General features: G+C 40.9%; 3 protein-coding genes and 1 long non-coding RNA gene across 4 annotated transcripts; 1 reads left to right on the forward strand and 3 right to left on the reverse strand.

Moving 5' to 3' along the window:
- Positions 1–6,409: 6,409 nt before the first annotated feature.
- On the reverse strand, positions 6,410–8,725 carry LOC104436362 (F-box only protein 13). Its single transcript, XM_010049112.3, has 2 exons — positions 8,491–8,725; positions 6,410–7,943 (listed from the first exon to the last, which is right to left on the reverse strand). Exon 2 carries the CDS (start codon positions 7,914–7,916, stop codon positions 6,711–6,713), a length of 1,206 nt encoding a protein of 401 aa, XP_010047414.1. The 5' UTR covers positions 7,917–7,943; positions 8,491–8,725; the 3' UTR covers positions 6,410–6,710.
- Positions 8,726–12,061: 3,336 nt separating this feature from the next.
- On the reverse strand, positions 12,062–14,003 carry LOC104438992. Its single transcript, XR_005548986.1, has 3 exons — positions 13,143–14,003; positions 12,939–13,003; positions 12,062–12,235 (listed from the first exon to the last, which is right to left on the reverse strand). It is a non-coding gene; the product is annotated as an uncharacterized LOC104438992 (long non-coding RNA).
- Positions 14,004–16,655: 2,652 nt separating this feature from the next.
- LOC104436364 (protein FATTY ACID EXPORT 2, chloroplastic) lies at positions 16,656–19,541 on the forward strand. The gene is made up of 3 exons (XM_010049113.3): positions 16,656–17,216; positions 18,280–18,414; positions 19,012–19,541. The coding sequence occupies exons 1-3, from the start codon at positions 16,742–16,744 to the stop codon at positions 19,149–19,151; spliced, it is 750 nt and encodes a 249-aa protein (XP_010047415.1). The 5' UTR covers positions 16,656–16,741; the 3' UTR covers positions 19,152–19,541.
- A 2,379-nt stretch (positions 19,542–21,920) lies between these two features.
- LOC104436365 (protein TIFY 3) lies at positions 21,921–24,800 on the reverse strand. The gene is made up of 5 exons (XM_010049114.3): positions 24,422–24,800; positions 23,244–23,322; positions 22,982–23,171; positions 22,783–22,840; positions 21,921–22,490 (listed from the first exon to the last, which is right to left on the reverse strand). The coding sequence occupies exons 1-5, from the start codon at positions 24,643–24,645 to the stop codon at positions 22,328–22,330; spliced, it is 714 nt and encodes a 237-aa protein (XP_010047416.1). The 5' UTR covers positions 24,646–24,800; the 3' UTR covers positions 21,921–22,327.
- Between the last annotated feature and the right edge of the window lie 1,915 nt (positions 24,801–26,715).

The following is a 26,715-nucleotide window of genomic DNA, read 5'->3' on the forward strand; positions in this document are numbered from 1 at the left end:
ACCTGATGTGACTGGTCATAATCGGACGGCCGTATTTCGCCCACTAGGAGGTGCTGACAGTGCTGACACGTGGGAAGATGTTAAAGGCTCCAATCAGAAGGAGCTCTCCACGTGGGAATCAAGGCAAAAAGACGAAAAGCATTAGCTCCAATCTGTCAAATATACCTTGCTTGCTTGCTTCTTCTTCTTATTATTATTATTATTATTATTATTATTATTATTATTATTATTATTATTATTATTATTTCGGGTCGGTTCTTGCTTATTATTATTTCATCTGCTCCTATCCTTCTTTTTTCTTTTGCAGTTGGAGTCTGAATGGACCAATTTAACCCTTTCGCATTCATGTATTGCTTCTTCTTTTGTCTTTTTTTAATCTTTCCGAACTGCCATTTCATAAAAAGTTAAAGCTATTCACTACTCTCTTTTGATCCATCGCCCATTTGTTTAAGAGCTATACATTAGGGATAATCTTTAAGAAATTCATAAATTTATTGTAATCATGACGGTTTAGTTATAAATTTTTCTTATCAATTGAGTCATAATTTTTTTGCATTTATATCAATTCAATATATTTAGTAAATTTTGGTCTAGCGATGCTATGTGAACACTGGCCATTTTATATGGTGCTGAAGTGATAATTTTAGATAATATTTTAACATTTTTTTTAATTTATTTTTCCTTTATATTTGCTTTTATGTTTCTTTCCTTGATCTTCTTCCTCCATCTAGCTGCTAGAACTAGACAATTGGCCAAAGGCGAGGGCCAACCTCACCAACACCAGCACCATGTAAGATCACTAACGTCTATGTCAACACTAGTCAACCAATATTTGCCGAATGGATTAAATTGGCACGAATGTAAAAGTCTTATGATTTAATTCGTCAAAAAATAAAATTAACTTAATTGTCTCAATTACAATAAATTTAGTATTGTTTTGGTAATTTTCCCTACCCATTATAAAAAATCCATTTTTCTTTCATACATAATCCACCCACAACCGCACTCATGCCTAGGGAAAATTAGTGATCCACGCACTTGCATGTGCAAGTCGAAACTATTCGAGATTGCACAAGTTACTCTTATCTCACGCATCAATCAACATCAAGAGTGGCAATAGAGTGCCTCGCATCTGATTGATTTCACAAAAGAAATCTCACATCAACAGTTACAGTTACAGATGCGTGATGTTACGTATGCGTGATGCGTTAAAAAAAAGGGTTGCTTAGTACGTGCATCTCAATTAAAATAAAAATAAAAAATAGAGTCACCCTAGGTGAAAGTTGTGTTGTTTTAACCTCCACGCAGTGGACCCCCCAACATAAATTTCTTCTCCTCATCACCTCAATGTGAATGTATTTATGGTTATTTGAATGAAAAGAGACAAGAAGAGCGAGCCAGGGAAGTCAACTATATTGGCTCCATAAATTCACGGGCAAAAGCTAAGACACCCACCCAAAAAAATATTAGGTAAAAGAACCATCTCGTTGATGATGACCAATTGGCCAACCGTCTGAATCGAAGTTGTCCTCCTCAGCTCCTCTTTTTTCCTTTTCAATTTATTTACAAAATTAAATTCTGGATTGACCTAAGACTGACGTGATGCTTATGTAAATTTGGAATTCGGACCCACTTTTGGGAGTTACTTCCTTTGCAAAGGGAGAATTTGGGCCGGCTCATCTCGGATAACTTTTGGGATGTGGTATTTATCTTGTTTTAGATGTCAAACTTGAACAAAATGCATCTCTTACGTCACAAAATTATCATTTTGGGCAAAAAAAAGATCGAAATTCACAAAAATACAAGTCATCCGGTCATTCTGAGCTCGTGTATTTGTTCTCCATGAAACACCTAAGGCTAAGATGAGGATAATTGGATATGTATGGAGATAAAGTTATCCGAAAGCCATCAAATTTTGCCACGCATATAGATTCAAACTAGAGGGTCACAACTCATAATAGTTTGAACTCGAGGGGGTAAAATCTTTTTGTGCAATTTGACCCTTAATTTGTACTTTCTGCCATTGCGGTCAATGTCGATCCGATTTCCACTCTCCAATTTCACAACAATCTCTCTCTCTCTCTCCTATTTTATTTTGGTGGCAATAAAATAGGAAGAAAAATTCAATTTTGATAATTAATTGAAGATGAAGAGGGGGAGGCGGCATCAGATGATGCAGCCCTTCCAAATTGAACCACCACATAGTGAATGGTCACTTTCCGCTATAAGTGGGGGTGGCGGCGGGACCATTCTCGTTTTATCATTATTTTATTTGATTTTATTTGATTTTATTCATTTTTTTTTTTTAGTATGAGGGTTTGGACCATTTTGGTTTTTCAATCTGCCCCCCAAACAAGATTCCAACAAATGATTTTGTTGTATCCCGTTCGTAGAAGTTATGGCGAAGAGGTGTTTTTATTTTGGGTTGCGGCGTTGATTGACAAGTTGCAACTTGCAGCCAATGAAAAGCATCAAGGACCAATCCCTCTGTGGTGCAGATTATGTTGGAAGGGGACTTGCCATTGCCATCACCCAACCCCACACACCTTTTAGGTCCACTAATGGTGACTATGTGTGCACCTAAATGTGCTTTCCTGTTTGCTTTTCTTTGTGCATGTATGAGTGTGGAAAATGTAGTTGATAGAAGATTGTCGTGTGGGAGACACGCGCCGTGTACTATTTTCCTTTCGTGTCACGACGGAAGGACCGCTGTTTCTAGAGATGTAGAGAGTATGAAGAAGGAGAGAAGTACCAAAAAAATCTTAAACCTATTGATTTGGGCATCAATTTACCATAAACATTTTAATTTAACGAATTTAGTAAAACATTTTTATATTAATATAAAGTTTGCCAGAGCTCACCATCCACTGGGCAAGGCGTAGGCGGTAGTGGGAGAGGCCACCTCACCAAGGCCTCGCTAGCCGTGGCCTCACCAACCATGAGCAAGGCCATGGCAAGGTCACCTTGCACACGGCCTGACGAAGGCTTCGCGGCCCATGCCTGATGGTCAAAGATGGAAAAGAAAAAAAAAATCAAGGAGAAAGAAAAAAAGAAAAGGAAAAAATTTCGATAAAATATTTAAAAATTAAAAAGAATTGCTTATACCAAAGTTAGTCGTGCCACAAAAGACAATTGACATCCACTTTAATAGTTTTCGGCCTAAGTTGACCGAATAAACTTAACTGGTATTGATGTGAAAATATTTAAGACTAAATTAATTCGATTGAAAGATTTAGAATTGTATTGATATCAATATGATAGGTTTATGATTTTTTTTTCTAATTAGGGGGCTTTAGGCCTCAAGGAGTCCTCGTATTAGATTTTTCTCAAATCAACCTCTTAGAGTTAGCCATTCGAAAGTAAATTGTTTTCAGATGTTCTGGTCGTAATGTGGGATTTGCAGCTGACCAAATCAGATAGATGATTTAGCCTGGTGCATTGAAAGAATAAAAATCGTTCGACCACTATATATACGACGTGCGTGCCCATTAGAACAAACGAGAATGACATTTTTGGGTTTGAGGGTGTTTGCTTCCGATATATGAAGATTCAAGACCAAATCCGAATGAGAGGTTAAGGGACCAAAGAACTTCTAGTACAACTTGACGAAAAAACCCTAAATGACAAGGAGCAAAATAGTGTTACATTATACATATTTCCATGTACATACATATACATACACACACATATATATATGCATATTGAATTGAAGTCGGTCCAATCTGTTGGTAGGTGATGCACGCATGAGGGGAATACGTCATGGACGATGCATGCATCTGTACAAAACCATGGCCTCTTTCACGACGACGCCACCCTATTCCGCAAAGAGAACACAGCCCCCCCTCATCGACATCCCACTATCGTCAGCCGAATTCAAAAACCCTTTTGGATCCTCGTAACTCCTCATATCCGCAACATTCACGACGGGACAGATCGTGTGTTTTTGCCTAGTGCGTGCGGAACATATGATGATTTCGGATCGTCTAGGTACCGAGTCATGCGTGCCAAGAAAACTCGAATGTAACACAACAGCGTACCCTCTCGAGCTCGACTCATGTGTATCCGCGAGGGGTGACGAGTCTCGGTTTGAAATTCAATCCTTCAGGTCATCAGACAAGAATTGTGGCGATGCCGTGACATCAACATGAGGAATGTCGTGATTGTTCTTAATTCTGAGTCTAACTATGTTTTCGGGTCTAGGGTTAAAAGTGGTTGAATCTTCTTGCGGTGGTGTTTTACGAGTTTTGTTACATGGCTCGAGACTCCAAGGTAAAAGAAATGATGGGCTTGGTTCGTCCAAAATGGACGATCGAATACTATCTGACCAAGCGATGTTCTCACCTAAAGCCCAAGAATATGTTAGCCCTTGCATTAAATGACATAAATAGTTATTAAACTTTAATCTAATAGCCAATATAATTCGTAAATTTTAAATTGGTGAAATGTGGCATCTGAACTTTATCCCAATATGCAAAGTTGTCTCTAGGCTTAAATGTTTTCATATAGTTTAGGGTTTACATTGAACATTTATCAATAGTCCAAGACTGCATTGATAAAATTAAAAGTTTAAGGATAACATTGTGTATTGAGCCAAAATTTGAGGATCAAATTGCATCAATTAAATATTTACAAACCACATTGTATATTTAACTAGAACTCAGGGACCATTTGTGCTATTCTCACTTTTATTTTCTATCCAAACATCTCCTCAAATCCGCCGAGCTTCAAGGCTAAAAGGAAAGTTTCGGCTGATGGTACTGGCAATATGACCAAGTAATGTAGAAAAGAAAGAACAAGAACGGCAACTCTCAGAGTCACTTCAACACTAGCCAACCCTTATCAATTTAAATTACGAGAGGCTAACTTTTGAAGACCGGATTTAGATAACTAGTGTACTTTGTCTTTGAATTTACATTAACTGTCATCTGCTGCTCCTTAGGGGGGGAAATGAATCGTTTCTTGGTTTATAAATTAATTTCTCAGATGGAACATCAGCCTGACCCTATGCTGCAACCGCCGCATAATTCGATAATCTTTGGATTGCTATGCTGCATTTCATATTACACAAGTTGCATTTGCTGCACTCTTCATCCTTCAGCCATGTCCAGTAGAAAAATGAACGAGAGAGCAGACGTAGTGATCATTAGTTCGCCATCAACGTTGATTCCTGTAATGAGAGAGAGAGAAATCAACTCCTTCAACTAATATGGCAAGATCGTGTACTACATCGAGCATGTCAAAGTATACATAGGGACCGACCCCCTTAAATTCCTGAAAGAAGGATATTGACTAGAGCTCCTTTACATATGTATAGCCAACGTCCTCCAACGATTGGCTTCTGCTTGATGGATGAATGAGATCAGAACAGATCCATAGAGGACTCACGGACAAGTTAGCATGCGTGAATGTTTTTGAAAAAATGAACAAAAGGCGAAATGCTGCTTCAACTGGGAGGGCAAATGATCATAACTCAACATAAGTACAGGTAGAATGCCATCCTCTGCTTGTCATGATCCCGAAATATCGCTCTTACAGGTACCTGATCTTCTCTGCTATCTTTGGAATACAGTAAGCTTCCCAACGTGTTCACAGCAAGGGGAACTCCTCGATGTTTTCCAACGGTTTCATTCCCAAACTCCTCGAGATCAGGACATAGTTTCTCTGTTCTTTCTTTGAGGTTGTATGCTGAAAAAGAAGCCATCACACCTTTCCACCCATATTGCCATACTGATTGTTTGACGTTCTTCATGAAAACTTCACACTGAATTTCATCAAGCAAGTGCTGGCCATTGTATAGCACATCTTTAAGTTTGCCTAACCAAAGTCTTAAGTCTTAGCCATCGGTTGTCTGCCTGTTTGCTCTCAGCATCTAAGAGCACTGCCTTAATCATGCTCAAGGTATGCTCGAGCTTCTTGAAGGGCAAGAGAGCCTAGCTGCATCAGCACTCTCTCACGATGCCGAGAGATGAATGATGTGGCCACGTTTGATCAGAGGAAAAGAGCAAGGTGCCGGGATGTACTAGAGAGACCGTTTCTCTGATGAAAGAAGGAATGTTTTCTTATAAAGATGATGCAGTTGCAAAACTAAATTCAAAAATGGTGCCAGACACGTAGAATGACAAGACAGACTGCTTCAGCTTGGATATCATCTACTTGTTTAAATACATATCGCGGTTTGTCAGTAATTTCATAAACAAGTACAATAAATGAATTGCTGTTTCCCTAACACTACTCTTACTTTATTTGTTCTGACCCAGTCCCTTTTGGCTGCTGTACAATCGTCAGCCCAGCAAATCATCAATAGTCCATAATCAATAATTAATCATCAATGGTCATCAATCTGACCAAACTTATCGAGTGCGTAACGTGTAAATAGGTTATTTGTCGAACGTAGTTGTCATCTTTATCATAGGCAAAACACTTGCTATAATATTATTCATTGCAGCTTTTCATGCTATTGCAGAGTGCTGGACTTCACATATTGAAGAAAGAGTGATGCAAGGGATATGCATCAGCCTATTCATTCTGGAACAAATCCAGCCTTGAGCAGAAAAACAAATGGATGTATGAACTTGGAATAAAAACAAATTGATCTCAGCCTAGCAATCTTTGCCCAATAAGCAAAACAAATGAGAAAGAATACAAAAATCAGTGGCACTCCTAATCCCTCAAAGTACAGACACTCGCAGACAACTAAATCTTCCTTTTTTTCACACAGAAGCCTCAATCCTGGGCTCAAAGGAGAAGGCAGACATGAACTCCATCGGTTCACCCTTCATATCACAGGTTGGCAATTCAATCCATTCATTGCCAACAGAATCATAAAGAATGTACTTAAACAGATCGCTCGAATTCAAGCATATCAATACCCGGTCACCAGCCCCGAGGCAGTTTATGTCCACCTTCTTGCCATAAAATTCATGGGCCATGGCTGGCGGCATTGCCGTGATTTGCTGCCAAGACCTGTTAACTTCATTGTATCGCCACATCCTGAGGCTTGCGCTCTCAAAGAATTCCGATAAGACCACAACTATCATCTCGCCTCTGCACTCCACTATGTCGATGGAGTACTCATACCACATAGGCAGTAGCCTTGGGTACTCAGAGAAGCACCTGCTTGTCAAGTCGCAGGCCACGACAGTCCCCGAGGAGCTTAGGAAATAGACAATCTCATGACCATTCTTGATGGTCATAACTGATGAATATTGCTTTGATGGGCTTCTGAGCATATTGGTAACCACCAGATTGCCTGCCTTACTAAGGAAGTAGACAGCATCCTCTTCGATCTCCCCAGGATCTTCGTGATTTTTGCTGAGCAGATTATCATCATCCCATCTATCAAGTACCGAATTGAAGGTTTTGAAAGAAAGCCTTGGTAATTCACCACACACCAATACAAGCTTGAAAGAGTTATAAGGCCCAGGAGTTGATTGCATCACAATGGCATGAATTGTTTGGTTTTCAGTATGTGGGAGCTCTCGGAAGGACCCTGTCACGGGATTGGACACAACGAAGTTCCCGGAAGCATTTCGGAAGCAGATAAAGCCACCAGATGACGCCACGGGCAGAAAGCTAAGGTCCTTCTGGAGGAAGGATGGGTGATTGAGTGGCTTCCACTTGGATTCGGCCGAGTCAAAGACGACCGATTTGTTGAGGCATGAGCCAACCATGAAGAACCACGGCTCACGGGAAGGAATATCGGAGCAGGCGAGCTTGAAGCTCGGGGAATCAGCAACCGACTTCCACCTCTTGCAGACCGAAGTGAGGCGGAAGAACGCAGAGGTTGGTAGCCACGAGAGCACCTTTTCGAGGAGGTCTTGATTGAGATCATCCAAGTGCAGGGTTCCATGACCTTCTTGGTATTCAAACTTCCTCTTTCGACTCAATCTTGAAGCACACTGATCATGGCTGTCCATGTCGAGAAGCAATTCGTGGTGAGAAGCCTGCAATTACGAGAAAATATCAGGTCATGCATTTGTCCCTGTACCACATGCTCTTGGATGAATAAAAAAAGAAGCTTCAGTTGAGATTCAAGCGAAATCTTTAAGAAGTGAAAGCAATATGCATGGTAAATAGAAGCATCTATATACTAGCATCTACTTGTTAATGAAAAGGCTTTCACTAGTTGAAGATAGAACAATGCTTCAAAAGGTTCATGATTGGAGAACTTTTCATAGGAAAAAATGGACTCTTCAGATTTGACGAAGCGATCAGATTAAATCCCAGGAAAGAGCGACCACTGAAGATGAAACTTCAGTGTGCTGTGGACTAGGAGTGATGAAATTTCAGTTCGCACAGCAGAAGAATCAGTCGGAGAAGCCTCAACTAGAAACACTGGCTTAGAGCAGGAAGAGGTAAGACAGACACGACCATCATCCACAAGCAGAAAACCAAAAAGGAAGCAAATTTGGCAGAAAAAAACCAGCACCCACCAAACTCGAAGCAGCAAAAAAGGAAGAGCCGAGCTCAAGAGCAGATGTAAAAAAGTACCTGCTTGTTTGCTGGCAGTTCTTGCGGCGACAATGGAAGTCTTGATCAGAAAGAGGAGAGAGAGAGAGAGACTAGTGAGCACTGAGGAGTGCAATGTGATAGAGAAGTGCTGGATAGGGGGGATCTTTTGGGGGTTTTAAAGAAGAATGGGGGTTGGACTTTGAAGAGAGAGACAACAACCCAACAAAAAAAGTGAAGAGAGAGAGAGAGAGAGAGAGGGGAGCTTGTGGAGGAAGAGTGCTAGGAAGGTTCCTTTTTTTATGCTCTCTTCTCTCTTGTTGGGTGTTGTTGACACTAGCAATAGTGTAGCCAAACAGTGTGAGCAGCTCTGTATGCGTGCGGGCGTGCGTGCTTTTGCGGGTGCGTGCGCGCGCGTTGGAGAGAGAGAGAGAAAGAGAGGGGGGAGTCCACCCACGAACAACCACAGAGAGAGTCCACCCGCAAGCAACGACACACGGGTGGTTATTGATTCTTGTTCAAAGAACCGAAAAAGAAAAAGAAAAAGAAAGACGATTCTTGTTCACGGGCATGTCTTCCCCTTTCGCACCCTCCTTTTTTTTATCCCGCCGAATTTGGACCTGCGTGCTGCTGCTTTGACTTCTCTTTTCCCCACTTTGTCACAGCTAGTTGCTGCTGTCGCTAGAGCTACGGGACGGCCTCGGATTCGGGTCCTAGTTCTCGACCCAGAAAACCCAAAGTCTCAAGCAAAGCCTGCGCACAGCAATGTCAATGTGCCCACTTTATCTGAAAAAGCAAAGACGAGCGTAGGGTGTGTGAAACAGTGAGGAGGAAAAAGGGGGAGGAAAAAGAGAAAGGGTAGGGCTCGGTTTCGAGTTCTTTTGCATGTCAAAGGGGGAATTTTTCTGCTAAAGAAGGAGGGTAACACGGTTTATTTTAATGAGTAGGGTTCTTGGGTCTGACCTTTGGAAAGCCAAAGGAGAGAAGAGAGAGAGAGGGCAAAGGCGAACCAAACTTATGCTCAACTTTGAGCCTCGTTGAGGAATCTTTCGAGTGGGTCTGTAAGTCAAAATGCCCCAGAATCCAGGGCCTCGGCTCCTTCTCAGCTTCACAGAGAGAAGATGAAAAGGAGAAAAGGGGAAGAGAAAAGAAGGAAAATAGTTGTCAAGCAATTCATAGAAATAACAATTTGTCATTCTCATCAGACGAAATTAACGAGCTTCGAGTGCCGTCCTTGACAAGAATCCAAAACCAAGTGAATGACAGATTAAAAAAAAAAGAAAAAAAAGAAAACTTGGACTGGCCCCAACAGATATGAACGGGGGGAGAGATAAAGCCGCTGATTGCGATCTCTTTTCTCGTGCGGCTTCGGGGGCAAGATGGGAGGAGAAGATGCTCGTTAGTTTAGTCCCCTCCATGAACGCAGAGATCTCGATGACTCTCTGATTCCACCCTCTTGAAATTTAATAATATTATTAATTACTTCCTCCAAAACTCAAAAGCGGGCTCTCTCTTCTTTTGGGCTCCCGCTGGTTTTAGCCCCTTTGACTTTTAGCTCGCGGGCGGGACGATGCTGCTGTCCGTTCCGGCGTCGAATTTGTCGTTTGCTCCTGTCGTGTCCACCGCGCTCTGCGCCCCCGCGTCTCAGGGTCCTTTGCCCCCCCCTCCCTCGTACTTTGTTGGCGGCTTTGGTTTGTCGTGCGCCTCGTGATTGTCTCGGCCATTAGCGCCCTTTAATTCCCATGTTTTCTCGATGAACATGATTCGGTCGGTGCTGATGGATTGGGGTCTAAGGAGGATGAACGTCCGGCAGCCCCGTTGGGACCTATAATTGCATTCGGTTGACTCAGAAATGTTCATGTCTTGCTATATAAGTATCCGACTGCTCAACTTAGTAGATTTGTAAAACGTGATTGACGTGTGTCTAGTCTTGAACTGGCACTCTTTTGAGAGTCGAGACATTGAAAGAAAGAATTGAGTTTGATTTAACCAATGAATCCTATAATTGAACTTTATCTCGACATAGGTCACTAACTTAAGATGAGGTTGGAAATTTTGAACTTTCGACATTATGAGAGGTTCTTTAAGTACCGACGGCAATACTAATGTGGGGTTGGGGCTAAAGCATTAATTATTTATGCTTGTCCCATTTATTTGGTCACTTTATCTTACCCCTTTCTTGTCTGGTGTTGGATTAAGCAAGTTCTACGGGACACAACTCTGTCCAATTGATCTGGCCCATATCGTTATCTTGGAGTGGCAATTCTTGAATAGGGCATAGGTTTTCTATTTTTAAAATTTTGAGTTCTAGATTTTGTTGTTGGAGTCTACTATTTCACTTTAATTAATCATCAAGTGTCTTAGATGCTTTGTTGCTTTCTTGGGGCTTTGCCTTCAATGGAACAAGAGCAAAAAAACAAAAAACGGATCATTTTATAGTCACGTGGGATCGATGGCTTTTACATCTTAAACTAGTTCTTTTGGCAAGAAAATGACAGGCCAATTTCAAAAATTAATCTAAATAGGCACTTAATCTGCGTATGAAAAGTGAATCATCGTTTAAAACAAAAGCTTTACGTGCGCCTATTTAACATCCGATTTTCATTGTATAATCCCCGAAAGAGGTTAAAATGACAGTTATGCAGTTTTACATACAATTATACTTGATCTAGTGATAATCATGACTTGTGAAGAGTTCGGTTATATTGGATTTCTGTTGCTTTGAACAAAAAATCATCATTTTGACAGTTAAATGGGGATTAATTGAAAAGATGAGCGAAATCTATTCATGTTTTTTTAGTAAAGAAACGACGTAATAAAAAGTCATACCATAGAGATGGAAATAAGATGGGTGAATTAAGCTGCGTTTGATAATACTTTTGTTCAAAAATTGTTCCTAAAAACATAAATAAACTTATTTCTGTTTTCATGAACAATTTTTGAACGTAAGAACATGTTTGGAATCGCACAAAATTTATGTTCCTGGAATAGAAAATGAATAAAACGCGTTTAGTAAACTTATATAATTTTTTTGTTTCTTTTAATTTTTTAATTTTTTAATTTTTTTTTTTTAATTTTTTAATTTTTAATTTTTAATTTTTCCTTTTGGCCAATTGCCGACTCAGCCATGGCCAACGAGGGCCAGCGGCCTCGCCCAACCACGGCGAGGCTCGCCGGCCATCGATGGCCATGGCCGAGGCTAGCAACCGCCAAAGAAAAAAAGAAAAAAAAAAAAAGAAGAATAAGAAGTGTTTCTTGAATTGTTTCTAACAAAAGAAAAATTTATACTTCTTTCCAAATCTGCTCCTGGAACAAAAGAACAAATGCGTTTACATTCTTTTTTTGTTCCTAATAAAATAAAAAAATTGTGTCCCGGGAAACAGAAAAAAAAAAATTTGCCAAACACCCCCTTACTCAAAACTCATCCTAACTCCAAAGAAAACAATCAAGAAATTTCCAGTAATTCAGAGCTCCTCTTGAACGACTGCAACGGGAAATGTCTCAGGATCGAGTGGCCAAGAAATAGCACGAATCAATCTCTCAAACAGAGTGCTGTAACGAGGCAAATGTAATGAGTTTTATAGTAAAGAACTTCACAGCAATCGTTTCCATATCAAGTACTCGACAGAGTATGGACATTACAGTTACAGTTACAGTTGATGGAGAAAATAGATCGGAATTGCGAATTTTATCAAGGCGCCTTTTAGTGTAAGAAACCTTTCATCATGTCACAGATTCCGCTGTCCAATTGTTTGGCCTCAGTTTGTAGCGAAGATTGAGTAATTGCCTTGCAAGACAAAAGAAACACGGAACACATGATCTGCTGATATAATAATCTTACATTGCAGTGATCAGAAAGCCCAACGTATTTGGATGCTTAACTCTAGCCGAATCCAAGTTAAACTCAAGTTGTCCCACCACATTTAGATACAAGGCCATGGATGATTTTGGGAATTTCAGACAAATATATGCATCTCAACGATCCATGACTACAATATGAAATCCAGCTCTTGCTTTTGATGATTAAGAATTTTCTCGGATGAATCACATTCAGCTTTACCAAGAACGCAGACTGCGTAAAGCAAAATGCTTGATATTGAAGCCGAATCACATTTATCTTTATCCTCTGGGACGTCTCAAAGATACAGGACATTGTTACATCTGCTAAGAGCGAGCCAGGCGTGTAAAAGAAGTGAAGCTTCTGAATACTGAGCTTATGTTAGTCCACAGTTTACCCAAGTAGGGGGGAAAAAAACAGAGTATATGTTGGCCATCCTAAAGGGTCCACATGCAACACGGAGCAAAAGGAGAACCACTAAGCATGCAAAGGGCACAGTGAAGGGCAAATAAGATCACTCGTCAAGATATCGGCTTTACTGCTACTGTAGTCTCTCGTTCTTGCTCAGGACAGACGTTAAATATAACAAAGAACTTATGCTTGCCAAAAATAATGATCAAGACTTCTTTTCTCCAGCACATTGCGAAGTTACCTGATCAGAATCTCTCCCAGACTTCCAGTGAATTGTCCGTCTATGTATTCTTCTGTGTTGGCAAGCTGCACAAGTTTTCGGATTAAGGAAATCCTTGAGAACCGTTGATAATTACCAATAAGAGCTACTAACCCCGTGAAGTAAACTGGATAATCAACCATCATAAAAGAATGTATTTTTACAGATCAGTCAGAAGGGACAAACCTGCAAATTCATGTAGGAATCCACTGAGACAAGGAAACCTACAAAACATATAATCGAAATCATACTAGGCTAGTTAACAAAAGACACGCTTACCTCCGTGATTGCAGCCAAAGAAGCCCATCATATATTTATCGCAGGAAATACACAGTGGTAAAGTTTCCACTAAGAAAAGTTGAGAAGATTGCTGGAATTACCTTTGTATTCCATGCCCCACTTAAGCTTTGTTCAAAAAAGGCTTAGGATTAACTGGAAAAGTTCAGTGACTCGATTGACAATCTTGAGAAGCATGGTATTAGTGGTAGCGCCTCAAAATGGCAGAAGCAAACTCAACAGAACAATAAACTTCTTTTGTTCTGACTTAACAAAATAAGCAATTTCTATGCTTTATTATTCTCAGATCAAGCATTTACCAAATCTTAAATTTTTATCCAGAGAGAAGTGAGCAAACATGTACTATATTAGAGATCAACCGTGCAACTAAAGACTAAATGGATGAGCGCAATCAAGAGGAAATTCAGATGGCCAAACATATTCATCCGAAAAGTAAAAGAGAAATCTCATGGAACGAGATTCTAAGGATCGACTTCCCGTATCCTACTGCACCACTCTGTCTCTTCGACACTGATATTCAATTCTTACACACAAAAAAATCAAGCATTCCAAGCGATACTATTAGAAAAAGCTAATCTCAAGTTCTGCCTTCCAAGTCTAGGATCTTTGGGAGATTTTTCACGTCGCCACCAGTTGTCAAAACAATATATGTTGTGAGCAAGATGGGCCCTAATGGTTCCATCTGCTCATAATAACGGCAACAACCACAGATGTGATGTGGATGATCGCATGTACCGCCACCAAGAACATGTCCCGTTCAACGGCAACAACCTGTACTATTTCTGGGTCCCTGTCCTTGTCGCGTCGAGGGTATACAGTTACAGTTGAAACACCAAAAACCAAGATAGAAAATGGTCATGGAAACAGCTACAAACTGACTAATATCTTCAATTCCAGCACAGTTCAAGACCGGGCACGAAAATTCCCAACGACGGTGGAAGCTTTCACCATGAAAAGAACCAACCAATGCCCATTACAGTACACTCTTAAATGCGACACATCAACCTTCGAATGCACAAAACCGAAACAGATCCACCAAATTGCACAGAACGCGAGAGAAACAAACAAAGAACAAAAAAAATGATTCGCGAAGCCAATCAAAGTACCCACAGCCATTGGAAGAGAAGGAAGCGGAGGCTTTTGAGGTTCGTGGAGAAGGAAAGGCGCGAGGATTGTTTATCCATTTGCGCAGCTCCGCTTCGGAATCGTGGGGGTCTTACGCTGGTCTTCTCTTTCAATTTTTCGTTGAAGTGATGTAGTTGGGCGGGCTTGATATTTCCAGTAAAAAATAACATTTAACTTGTTCCGTTAAATATCTTGGAAGAATTGATATGAAAGGAAAAATTGCTTTTATTTTTTTAGGAAAATATGCAGTATCATGTGATATAAGAATTAGATATGCTACATCATCAAATCCTAAATAATTATTGTCAAATTAAATTTTCAAACTTGCATAATTGTAAAGATTATAAATGATTTATTTATTTATTTATTTATGGAACTTAGACTCTAATGCTTAGGCCCTTGGGGTGCCCAAGGGGACCCGAGCTTAGCCATTGGGATTCGGGGGGCTTAGGCACCACAGCCAAAGGCCCGGGCATGAGCGTCAAGGTCTTGGACCCAATCTTGAGGAGTCTAAGCTCGATCGCCATGGTCTTGGATTTGAGTGCCGAGGATCCTCACTAGGCATTGGGTTCTAGTCCTCAACCTCAAGGAACTTGGGTTTGATTGCCGGGGTCACCAAGCCCAAACACCGAGGCCTTGCTCGCAATAGCAAAGTTTTCTTGGGCCTAGCCATTAGGAATTTGAGCACGAGTGCTAAAGACTTAGAGCTAATCTCGATGGACTTGGGTTTAATCATTGCTAGGCTTGGGTAAAGAGGCGGGTATTCAAGCACAAGCACCGATTTTGGTCCTAGCCTCTATGGAGCCTACCATTGACTTGGGTGCTAGAGTTAAATATTCGGGCATGGCTTTCGAGGACTAGGCATAGGAACTAGGATCCTTAGCCAAACCTCGAGACGTGGACCCAATTTGGAATAAACTACATATAATGCTAAGCAAATTTGATGCGTTTGGTTCGACTTTTAGGATAAGTCTTTGAACAAATGCAAATATCTCGAAATAGGAGTGTTTTTTTCAAAATACAAGTAGTGTTTGGTAAATTATAATTTAAAAATATATTGAGAAGCAACTTTATTTTAAATGATGTTTGGAAAAATCACACTTTTATAAAGGACTTGTTAATTTAATGAAAATATAACTCAAACTAGCAAAGGGCTCAACAACCTGCCGACAACTAAGGCTTCGCATGGTAACCTTCCTCCTGTAGCTCCCAAGAATTTCTATTCTTTCTTCCCTAACAAAAAAAGAATAGAACCTATTTGATAAACGGAACTTAGTTTTTGTTCTTGAATGGTTTTGAAATAGAAATGAGAAGCAAAAAGTTGCTTCTTGTTCCTAGGAACAAGTTTAAGAAATAAGTGAATTTTTTTTTTTTTTATTCTTCTCTTGCTAACCGCCATTGACGCCGTTGACCTCGCCCGCTGCTTGCCTTAATCGCGCCGTTGCCGGGCCAAACGCCGCCGCCGCCGGTTGTCGCCGGTTGTCGCCGGATCTCGATGGGCGGCGGTCGACCGCGGCAACGTGAGGCGGTGGTGGCGGCGGTCTACCGGCAAAAATAAAAAAAAATAAATAAAAAAAGAAACTGTTTTTTACCAAACGCATTTCTATTCTTTTTCTATTTTTAGAGTAAAAATTTTGTGTAGTTACCAAACGGGTTTTTACATAGAAATTGTTCCCCGAATAGAAATAGAAAAGAACTATTTCTGAAAAGAAATTGTTCCCCGGCCAAGAAATGTTACCATGCGCTAAGCCATTTACCAGGCGAAAGCAACATCATGCAAGGTTAAGACATTTCCGAAACTATAAAATTTTAGTGAGGACAAAATTAGAAGAAAAAAATGTATTAGCATTTCAGATATGCTCAAAGCACAAAGCACTTCCGAACCTATTATAAACTAAATGCCTCATCTTTTCAAACCGTGGAACGAAAATTTTGGAAAAATAAAAATAAAAATAAAAACCCTTTTTAACTCCATCTTATTTTCCCCTTTGTGTTTCACATTTTGTCATGGCTGAATACTTAAAATTCCACACTGAAACTCGGCTATCTTTAGATTCTTTAAACCCAAAAATGCAGATGGGAGCCATGGAAACTCCAATGCAATCTTTCTTCCTCATCTCCCAAGCACATGAAAAGTCAGATCCTCCTAGTCCTAGCCGAACTAGGCCCAATCTCTGCTCCAGATCCTCACCCACCCCAACCCAATTGGGCCGAACCGAACCAAAGATCGTTCCTTTCCACCTCCCCACCGCTCCAAATTCCTTCCCCAGAACCAGGAAAGGAAAAAAAATCGAGTCTTTGCACTAGAACGTGTGCGAAGTGCAAAGTGCTAAAACCCCCTCGTGCGGTGACCCAACAACAAAATGGCGGAGAACTTGCTGACGCTGCGCAGTTCCCAGTCTTCTCTCCTCTTCCACCATCAAGAGCCCACCTTCCTCTCCTCTTCCCTGCGACGACACCCTCAAGGTCGCCGATCTCGCCTCCGATTCTCGCTCCCCGGGAAACCCGTTTGCTGCAACCTGACCGCGAGGCCGAATCGCGCCGTGGGTCGTCTCGGAGCTCCTCCCGGGGTTCTGTCCGCGGACTCCACAGCTCCCGCGGCCGTGCTCACCGTTGACCCCGAGGGGAAGGTCGTGGGCGTCGAGCCGGACGCGGCCGGCGGCGGCGGGTTCGGCGATTTGGGCGGCGGCGGCGGAGGCGGCGGGGGAGGGGGAGGAGGCGGCGGCGGTGGTGAGGGCGAAGGGGAAGGCGGGGAGGAGGCGGAGGACGGTAGCGAGAGGAAGCCGGGGATGTCGATGTCGCAGAAGTTGACCCTGGGCTACGCCGCCCTCGTCGGAGGTGGAGTCACGTCTCGCGTTTAGCTTTTGCTCGATGTCGTTTTTGCAGCGAAATTTCGTTCGATAGATTTCTCTGTTTGCTGATTGTTAGAGACCGTTAGCCCGTCGTTTTTCATCTCTAATTGTGCTGGTTAGGCATTTAATTAGAGGTTAATTTATGGAGTTTGGATTCGAGCTTATGGCGCCTTGCGCCGCGTGGATTGTGTTGAAGTTCTTTTTTCATTGGTTTTGATGCTCCTTCAATGTTGGTTCGGTTATAGGTGTCTTCGTTGTGAATGTTGTGTGTTGGTGTGTGTGGTATCGATTGTTGCATTTCCATGGCTGGCTGAACTTAATCTTATAGGAAGGTCGTTAATCTGCGGATCATATGTTGGTGTGTCGAGAAGTTAATTAGTAGTGAGCAATGAGGTCATTAATCTTATCACTCTGGCGACGACTAATTAAGCTTCGTCTCTAATATCACTTCAGCTCCATAGTTTGAAGAGTAGGCAACACAGACACTACCGGGATGAAATGTCTTAAAGAGTAATTACATCCACTGTTACCGAGGGAGTTCGATAATGACGTGGTAGATTGAATTGACAACTATTGACACCGATGCTTTGCTGCTTTGCTGTTAATACACTTTCTCCGTAGCGATCCTCAGAAAAATTTGTAGGCGACGATTTTTGATGGATTTACACTTGTTTCTGGGATATTTGATGTCCATTTTATAGCTTACATTTGCTTGGAACAGTGGAATGACCTGCAATTAAGTTAGCTAAATACCAATACAGGAATGACAAAGAACAGTGCATCTCGCATTAGCTGCTTTACAAGTTGCAGTAGTGTGGGGATATATGTCAGTCAAACGACTTTCGAATATCTTCGACATTTTGAATAAATCTGCTCTTGTGAGTATGCTTTCAAGTTTCCTGTACCCTCGCAAGATCTCTTGCAGCAAAACAATTCCCTTCTTTTTAATTATCCATAATTTTTTCATGTTTGCTTTTATGGATCTTCAGCTCTCCCCCTGTTCATCTTGCAGTTGTTGCCTTGATCTAACCATTGTTCATCTCTTACAGTGGGTGGAGTCATGGGATATATGAAGAGTGGAAGTCAGAAGTCTCTTGCTGCTGGAGGTTTGTCAGCTGCAGGATTGTACTATGTCTACACTCAGCTTCCGACTAATCCAGTTCTTGCATCTTCTATTGGGCTGGGTGAGTGATCTCACTTGATCTCATTTGGGCCCTTTTGTTTTTTTTTCAATAGTAAACTAAACAATATCGATGGTTTTGCAAGGGACATTCATATTGTTATAAATTGGCAAATGTTCAATATTTGGCTTTAATACTAGTGGAGGAGACAAAGTCTCTTGAGAATTTCCAAACTTCTCAATTGTCTAGCAGCTGCAGCATTTGACTTTCCTTTAGTAATTTGCCACTTGCCAGTGCTGCCTTAAACAGAATTAAGCGTTCAGAACTTTATCACCACATAAACTTGAGCATATTTGGGGTTTCTAGAAGATCTAAGTAGTTTTCTGGACCTAGCATTACCAGATCTGGGTGATACTGTACACTGAGTTACTTAAGTTATCCTGGAAAAAGCTTGAAAGATTGTGGGGGCTGGGGTAATCAAATAAACTTTATAAAAAAGGGAACTTCTGAAGTGGCAAGGCATTAACTAGACTACTAACAACATTATTTGCATCTCTCTTTCATTGCCTCTTTTCTTCTGCCTTCTTTTATGATTAAAAATTATTGTCTTACGTTGTGTGTTTATGATTTGAGACTTGTATGTGTGTTCTCGATTTCCAGGTATATCAGCTGCCCTTCTAGCAGTCATGGGCTCTCGCTTTAAGAAATCAGGGAAGATATTTCCAGCAGGTGTAGTATCCGTGGTCTCTCTGGTTATGACTGGAGGCTACCTGCATGGAATTATGCGGAGTGCTCACTAAGATCATTATATGTCCAGTTGAAATGGCCGTCTGTCCCCTCTTCGTTTGTTTGCTGAGTTAAAAAGGAAAGCAGGAACTGTGTCTCATAGCTAGTGCATCCGATATGGGTTACTGTCGAGACCCTTATCACTGCTACATACTTCAGTAGTCCTTTTCTCTTGTTTCTCTTATTGTTTCTTTTCTCAGACTTATCATGGTTAGTCTGCCTTCTATGGTCAGTTGTCCTTGGTTGTTTTAACGAGAACAGTGCTGTGGCAGATCGGAGTAATGTTTTTCTTGTGAAAATTGTGAGTCTCTGAACCTTCTGTAAATGCGTTTGCTGCACCATGTCTTGTTTCCAGGCATTCGTGCCTCTATTTTGTTGTCAAGCAGGGATTTCATATTTGAAGAGTTGGGCATCTTGCTTCTTGCCATTGTTGAATCATATAAATGCATACTAGGAGAGAGTGGACTACATTCTGCAGCTAGATAATAGGCGCTTTCGTACAAGGAACTTCGTTAGGCTCGTTGCCAGTCGAGGGATGTTTTTATGCATGTACTGAGCTGATGGCAGTATAGAAATCGGGTTATCATTCCTGGCTTATTCCATACATACCATGTGATCAATGGTGTGGGAAGAATTGTCTCCTGCCGGCACGGTGAACCTAACAATTGCTGGTTACTCGCTGGCGCTTTTCTATTTCGCCAGGTTTCTCCATCAGAGATTGTGCTGGGTAGATTCATACGCATGTTTGCGTGCCAGAGCGTACGCAAGAGAGAGAGAGAGAGGAGATTTGTATCCTTAAATCAAAGATGAATCAATGAAGTACGTGTGTGTAGCTAAACCGATTCTATCTGGGAACCGGCTGGGAACCGGATTGGATTGCTGGAAAAATAGGTTCGGGAACCGGTCTCAAAACAGGTTCCAAGTGAATATTCACTCGGAGATCGGACTGGATCGCCCTGTTTTGAAATCAATTTCGGAACAGGTTTTATAAGCTAAAAAGCCAAAATGTTAATTTCTTTTTTTCCTAAATTTTAACTTCAACATTCTATCGTCCTTTGTCCTTCCTCAAAACTCCTTGCCAGTCTTTCCACTTTCCTTAAATTTTTATGGATGGATGGGGAATGAAGTTTATAATTAATGTTTTATGTTACCATTTTCCTTAAATTTTTATGGATGAACGGGGAATGAAGTTTATAATTTATGTTTTATGTTACATTGTTTCGTTGAAGTCTAACAGAGAACAAAACATCTTTTCCAAAAGTCTGTTCTTTGGCTTTTGATGAGGGGAGACGGATTCTGTGGCGACTCCGAATAGGAAATATCTAAGCGGATAAGAAATAATCGCAAATCTTTATTTTGAACTCTAAACAAAATTGTACATACAAATCGTGTTGGAATTTAATCAACAATAAGGTTTGAAAATACAATCATTTCATAGCAATATATGTGCATGAACTATGTCAGAATTTAATCGATGACGAAGCTCAAGAACGTGCAAAAATGTAACACTGGAATTTAATCAACGGCATGACACTTATAATAGAGATGCACGCCAAAATTGAATCAATGATGAAGCATTGGGATAAAGATACGCATCGGAATTTAATAAATGACACAAATCAAAAAGATGTAACTAAGGAAAAATAAAGTGCAGGAAAAAAAAGATAATAAAAGATTACATTTTGATTGTCTGGGATCTCCTTTCAATTGATGAGAACTTAGTATTTATGGATATTCTATATTTCTTCATGTTTATAACCGTGCTTCCACATCTCCGAAAATGTAATCCCATATTCCCACGTTGGCAAGTAGTCTCTTCTTCAAAGCAATTGTCAATCTCTCCACATTGGTCAACTATTGTCCATGATCTCCCTTAGTGGGTCTTCACGTGCAAAATAATCCGCAATTATTTTGCCACTTGTCGATATGTGCCAACATTTATACCCAAGTCATCAAACAACACATAATATCGACCAATCTTCAATTCATTAAATTAACTTCCTCCATAGACGATTAAATACGTCCGAAAAGTGTATTCTCCACTCTTTTCCCTTTTTCTTCATTAATTTTTACAGTTGCATATGAGGTCATTGAGCCCTCTTTTATTGCTTCCGAACGATCATATCACATATTGATAATAACTAAAGATCAAACACTTTAGCGTGTTAACATACGTGTTTGAACTTTTTATCGTTAATAATTGTCATTTTTGGTGGATTAGAATTTCTATGGTTCATCTTTTACTTTAAATCATTTCGTTACTCATAACCTTACATGATTTTGCTGTAAAAATAAACTAAAAAAAGGAATAAAAAATGAAACGGGCTCTCAGATAGATCCTAGAACTGGACCCCATTCCAAAAATAGGGTAAGTTTCAAAACTTGCTCCAAGCAAACAGAATGGTTTCTGTGTTCAAAAACTGGGAATCGGTTATAATAAGGTGGGTTTTGGATTCCGTCTCTGGAACCCACCCATCCCAGAACTGTTCACCCCTACAATGAACCACCGAGAAATTTTTTACCTATAGCTTGGACAAATGCCCCTATACTAAAGACCCAAAAGCGACTATAATGGGAAGTGACAAACTGTTTCGCTGATTTAATAAAGAGAGCAGGCGCCAGCCAATATATTTTGCCAACTCACCCTCCACCAACACAGGAGCAAGCCACCTATCGAACCAGTCCCAATTAAAGAAACCAATATTAATAAACACCATGTGGCTAGAAGAAATGAGAAAAGGAGGTAAAGGAAAAGGAAAGAAATCAACCACCTAACACCATGATTCATCAAACAAATGATTCCAACTGCCAAACCCAACATGGATTAATCATCACCTATTGAAAGCACTATCAGGCATTATCCACACGTGATAATGTTAAACTCCATTTTAGAGGCCAACAATCCTGTTGGGTGACAGGTGTGGTTGAGCTAGATTGTGAAAGTACATTACATTACATGGACGAAGGACGACAAACAATTACACAGACATCCTTCATCAATACGACGGTGACCTGAAACTAGTCACATATTCGTGTCCTAAGATAAGTCATACATCAGAGTCCAACATGATTTTGCATTAGTGCAGACACAGATACATCCAGGCTAACACTCCGGCACACACACAGACATGCGAACGAACATTAGATACGTAATGACACTAGACACATTATGCTGCGAGATAGATAAAGCTCACGCAAGCTGCGCTGTGGCCTTCAGCTGATTCTCTTCCTGAGGCAGGAGGGGCTTTTCACCATGACTGACATCAGAGGAAGCCATCATTCCAAGACCGGTTTGTTTGTCATCACCCAGTTTTGATCCCAATGGATTTGCATATGGTGCCTTGTTCACCAACCTGTCCCCCAAATGGAAAAGGAAACGGCACAAGAGCAACAACTTACTCAGCTTGTTTTACCCAAATTTAGCTGCACTGATAAGTTGCATATGCGATGGAATAAAGTTCTGCCTCTAAAAGTTGGATAAAGTACGTTCTGTTTAAAGCTTGCCCAATCTATCCCTTCAAGCTTGCATATAGAAGGTAACAAGTTAAGATGGGTTGCTATTCCCTATTCTGTGAGATTGAAGATCCAATTTTGGGATGATTATGATGTTTCAAATAGAGAGGAAGCTTCTGCTTTCCTTCATACCTATCACGCCGTTTCTCAAAGAATCGCTGCAGGGAGTGCCTCCTTGCAATTGGTAAATCTGACCCAAGATGTGCAAACAAGGAACTAGTCAAGTTACAGTTTTGTCATTATGGCCCATAAAAAAGCTAAATCTATCATATTATGACCAAATACAAGCACCATCAGGTATGTACTTAGAGCCTTGTGAGCAGATTACTACCAGCTTGCAATTTGCAAAGCGGGTTTTGCTGCATTGGGTAGAGCTGAGGCTTGGGTGAAGCCAAAGCAGTGGCAGTACTTTGCAGTGAAGGGGACCTTGTAAGAGCTGGAGAAGAGGGGCGGTAGCTCCCACTGCTCTTCATATCCCCAGGCTTAGCCACCGCAGCAGCAATTAGCATGATTTCACGGACCTAAACATGCGATACAAAATCTTTATCAACATCAAAATCAATATAAGTAGTTTATGCTTGAGGAGAGCCAACCTTTTCTGGCGGAATTGCATCAAACACACTGACATGTCCATCATAAAAGATGGTAAGCTGGGTTGGCATTGCCGCAGGCCTATAAATATCAAAAAGCAACATAGTTCACATAATTGATCGAGGAAATTTATAATAGAATTGCTCATCCAAAACAAAAGAAGTAACCATTAATCAGGATATCGTGCATACAATGGTGAAAATCTGTTTCCAACGATAGTTGAAACCAGAAGATTGGGGCAAAAGTTAATGAAGGAAGCATCTGCCAAATTAATGCTTGACACATTACATGCTCAAACTAGACTCCAAAAAAATTTCGTTACTTGAGTTAAGAACAACAAAGAATCTTTCCCTCTCTAACTCTTGCAATTTGTCTTGTTCATCCAAGAAGGTTTCTCCCAGAGATTCTGTATAACCAACAAGGAGACTGCCAACCTAAAGGCCACAAAAAGCTATCGGACAATACAATGGCCAAAGCCAACAATCCTCTTCAATGAGCATCAACAGATCATTCTTATCTTGAATGAAATCCACTCGCATATAGGAGACAACACGAAAACGATAAAGCCCATGACTAAAGAATCTCCTCTTCTTTCAGCCATATGTTCCTGCATGACTGCCCTGCACCTTTTTCTCTGTCATATTTGCAAACAAAGTTCAAATTCTTTCCCCAAATTGTGAACAGTAAAGAATACACGCATGGCCACCGACAGGCCTACTCATGAATAACCCAAGGTCGAAAGACAACATCTTTGTTACGTTGGTTCAACCAAGTCCTTGCCCCCGTTCTTTCTTCCCCAGTTTTTCCTCAGTTTTATCAAGCAATCCCCTTCAATTGCTTCAAATTAGTCGAATGGGTCACTCAACCCCTCTCCCAGAAAGGGGGGAAAACCCCAACTTTCAACTCTCCATCAGAGGACTCTCCTGAGAGCACCATTCGAATAATTCTTCTCCACCGAAAAATGATTTTACAGAAAATAACCGCAGGCAGAGATATATAAAAATAAATAAATAAATAAATTCCATTTGTGCGGCTTTGAATTTAGCAAATTCTATTTGACCCAGAAAAATTCAGCTCAGGATAAAGCACTTGAGCTCCTTAAAATCACTACCAGTTTAGGTTTTCATTCTTTGTTGAAAAGAATCACGACGAAGAGAAAAAGGAGTGAACTTGACAGCACCTGTTGCAGCCATCCCCGTTCGTCCAGGGCTGGACCATGCCCAGATCAAGATCGAGAGATCCAGCCTCGGCCTGCTTCGGGGCGTCGTTCTTGGCGCTGCCCAGGAGCTCATTCGTCTCGCTCGAGCTCTCGCTCTTGGCCGCGGCCGCCTCCCCGGAGCACGCCTTGTCCTGCACCACCACCTCCTCCTCCACAGGCTTCGCATCACCGGATTTCCCCTCCATTTCTTGAAGCCCGACTAGCCCTGTTCTCCACCCCGGATCTTCTTCTTCCTCTGTCCTCGGCCTAGAGAGAGAGAATCGAAAAACCCAACCTTGAAAAGCGCCAGGTGCTCCTCGTTTCTTGTCTTCCTTCCTGTACCAAAAGTTACGGCCATGGACACTTCCGCTTTTGCTTTACTCGAAATTTTTCGCTTTCTTTTCCATTTTTTTTTTTTTTTTTTGCTCTTTCCGAAACCGAGTGGCGTGGCGACGTGTCGGGGTCGGATTGGTTGGGCGGAACTGCAGAGACGATCCTGGTGAGACATCTCGAGTTGTCGCGGTAGTATGGTACGAAAATGACGTATTTTGCATCCGGACGCGGGCGTGGCCGGTCGCCATTGGTTCGTGCTGAGGTTGCCGGTTCTTAGAAGTCGGCTTTGGTCTTCTTAGTTAGGTCCTTTCTGGTTTGCCTCTTTTATAATGGCTCGTTTGATTCGTGAAGTACAATTTTGGAAAAAGAAAAATGTTCCCTTTTCATTAATCGGAGTCTGAATTGTTCAGAAAAATGAGTCAAACCCCAATGCCCGTTAATGGACAATAATTTAGAGGTTGGGGACCATCAGGCCAAACCTGGTCCATCAAGGCCAAGTTAGGAATCTCAGTACCCAGAGGCAGGTCCACAAAAGATATACTAGGAATTAGCTTACATAGAAGTTAGACCCAAGACCTTTGTGCTTGTACCCAAATCCTTAAGGCCTAGGCTCAAGTCCACAGAGACTGGACCTGAGAACCCGATGAACTTCCCTCGAGTTAATGGAGGCCAGCCTCGGGTCCTCAATGCTCGAGCCTTGGTCCATAGAAGACGCATTCAGAAGACTTGTGCTTAGCCAAGTCCATCGAGGCCAAGCTTGGGATCCTAGTGCCCAAGCATGGGTCCCTAGTGCTTGAGCTCAAGGCTCCAATGCCCGCACCTAGATCTATCGTGCCTAAGCCCAAATCCATTGAGGCTAAGGCTCGAGATTCCAATGCCCCTGTCTAGGGCCAAGTCCCCCACACCCTGAGCACCCTAGTTGTCTCCCTGTACCCAAGCTCGAGTCCCCAAATCCAAGACTAAGTCCATCAAGGTTTAGCCTGAGAGTTCAACATCAGTGATCACATCCTCGGTGCTCATACCCATGTCCATCAAGGCAAACTCTAACCTTGGTGCTCATACTCAATTCCAGCAAGGTTGAGCTCGAGTTCATTGAGGTTGGGCTTCGGTCCCTAACACTCACGCTCAAGTCCATTGAGGCAGTACATGGTTCCCCAAATGTCCATGCATAAGTCACTAACACCCACATAGTGTATGTCTAATTAGGAAAATCAAATCAAATTTTTGTTATAATGATATAAAATATTTTTTCGGTTCATTTTTAAATGGCGGCCAAACATAAGAAATATTGTCATTTTTTGGGAAATTGACTTTCTATAAAGCGCTTCCAAAAAAGATCATATTTTCCACAAAACAAACTAAAACCCTAAATAATGAAATTGGGTCAGTTAATTCTCATGTTGTTTCCATTACTTTAGGAGAAATAGCTATCAAAAAGAAAAGTTCGTGCAGCGATGAGATTTAGGTTTTACCAATTCCAAATCATCGTTTGCATCACTGGATTTGCAAAGCAATTCTGATTATATATTTTTTAAAAGTATGTATAAGTGTTGCATCTTGGTTTATAGGGTTAATATCCTGAAAATCAAAACCAGTACACTTTTAACAAATTTAACTAAAACTAATTTTTTTTATCATTAAAATTTTCAAATTGATACAACTATAACAAATTTACCCAAAATGATCATAAAAATCATAAACTAATACACATGTGACTAATTTATTATAAATTAATTTGTTTGGCTGTTAAAAATTCCAAACTGATATAGTTGTAACAAATATACTCTCAATTAAATTAGATGGATTAATATCACAAAAACTACAAAAACAATACAATTATGATAAATATAGATTAAAATCTCAAACGGGTACATTAATCAACTATCATGTGTCATATAACATAGCAATTTAACAATAAGATTTTACAAAAATTAACAGAGGAG

The sequence above is a fragment of the Eucalyptus grandis genome, chromosome 3 (genome assembly GCF_016545825.1).
Source record: "Eucalyptus grandis isolate ANBG69807.140 chromosome 3, ASM1654582v1, whole genome shotgun sequence".
NCBI classification, from domain to species: Eukaryota; Viridiplantae; Streptophyta; class Magnoliopsida; order Myrtales; family Myrtaceae; genus Eucalyptus; species Eucalyptus grandis.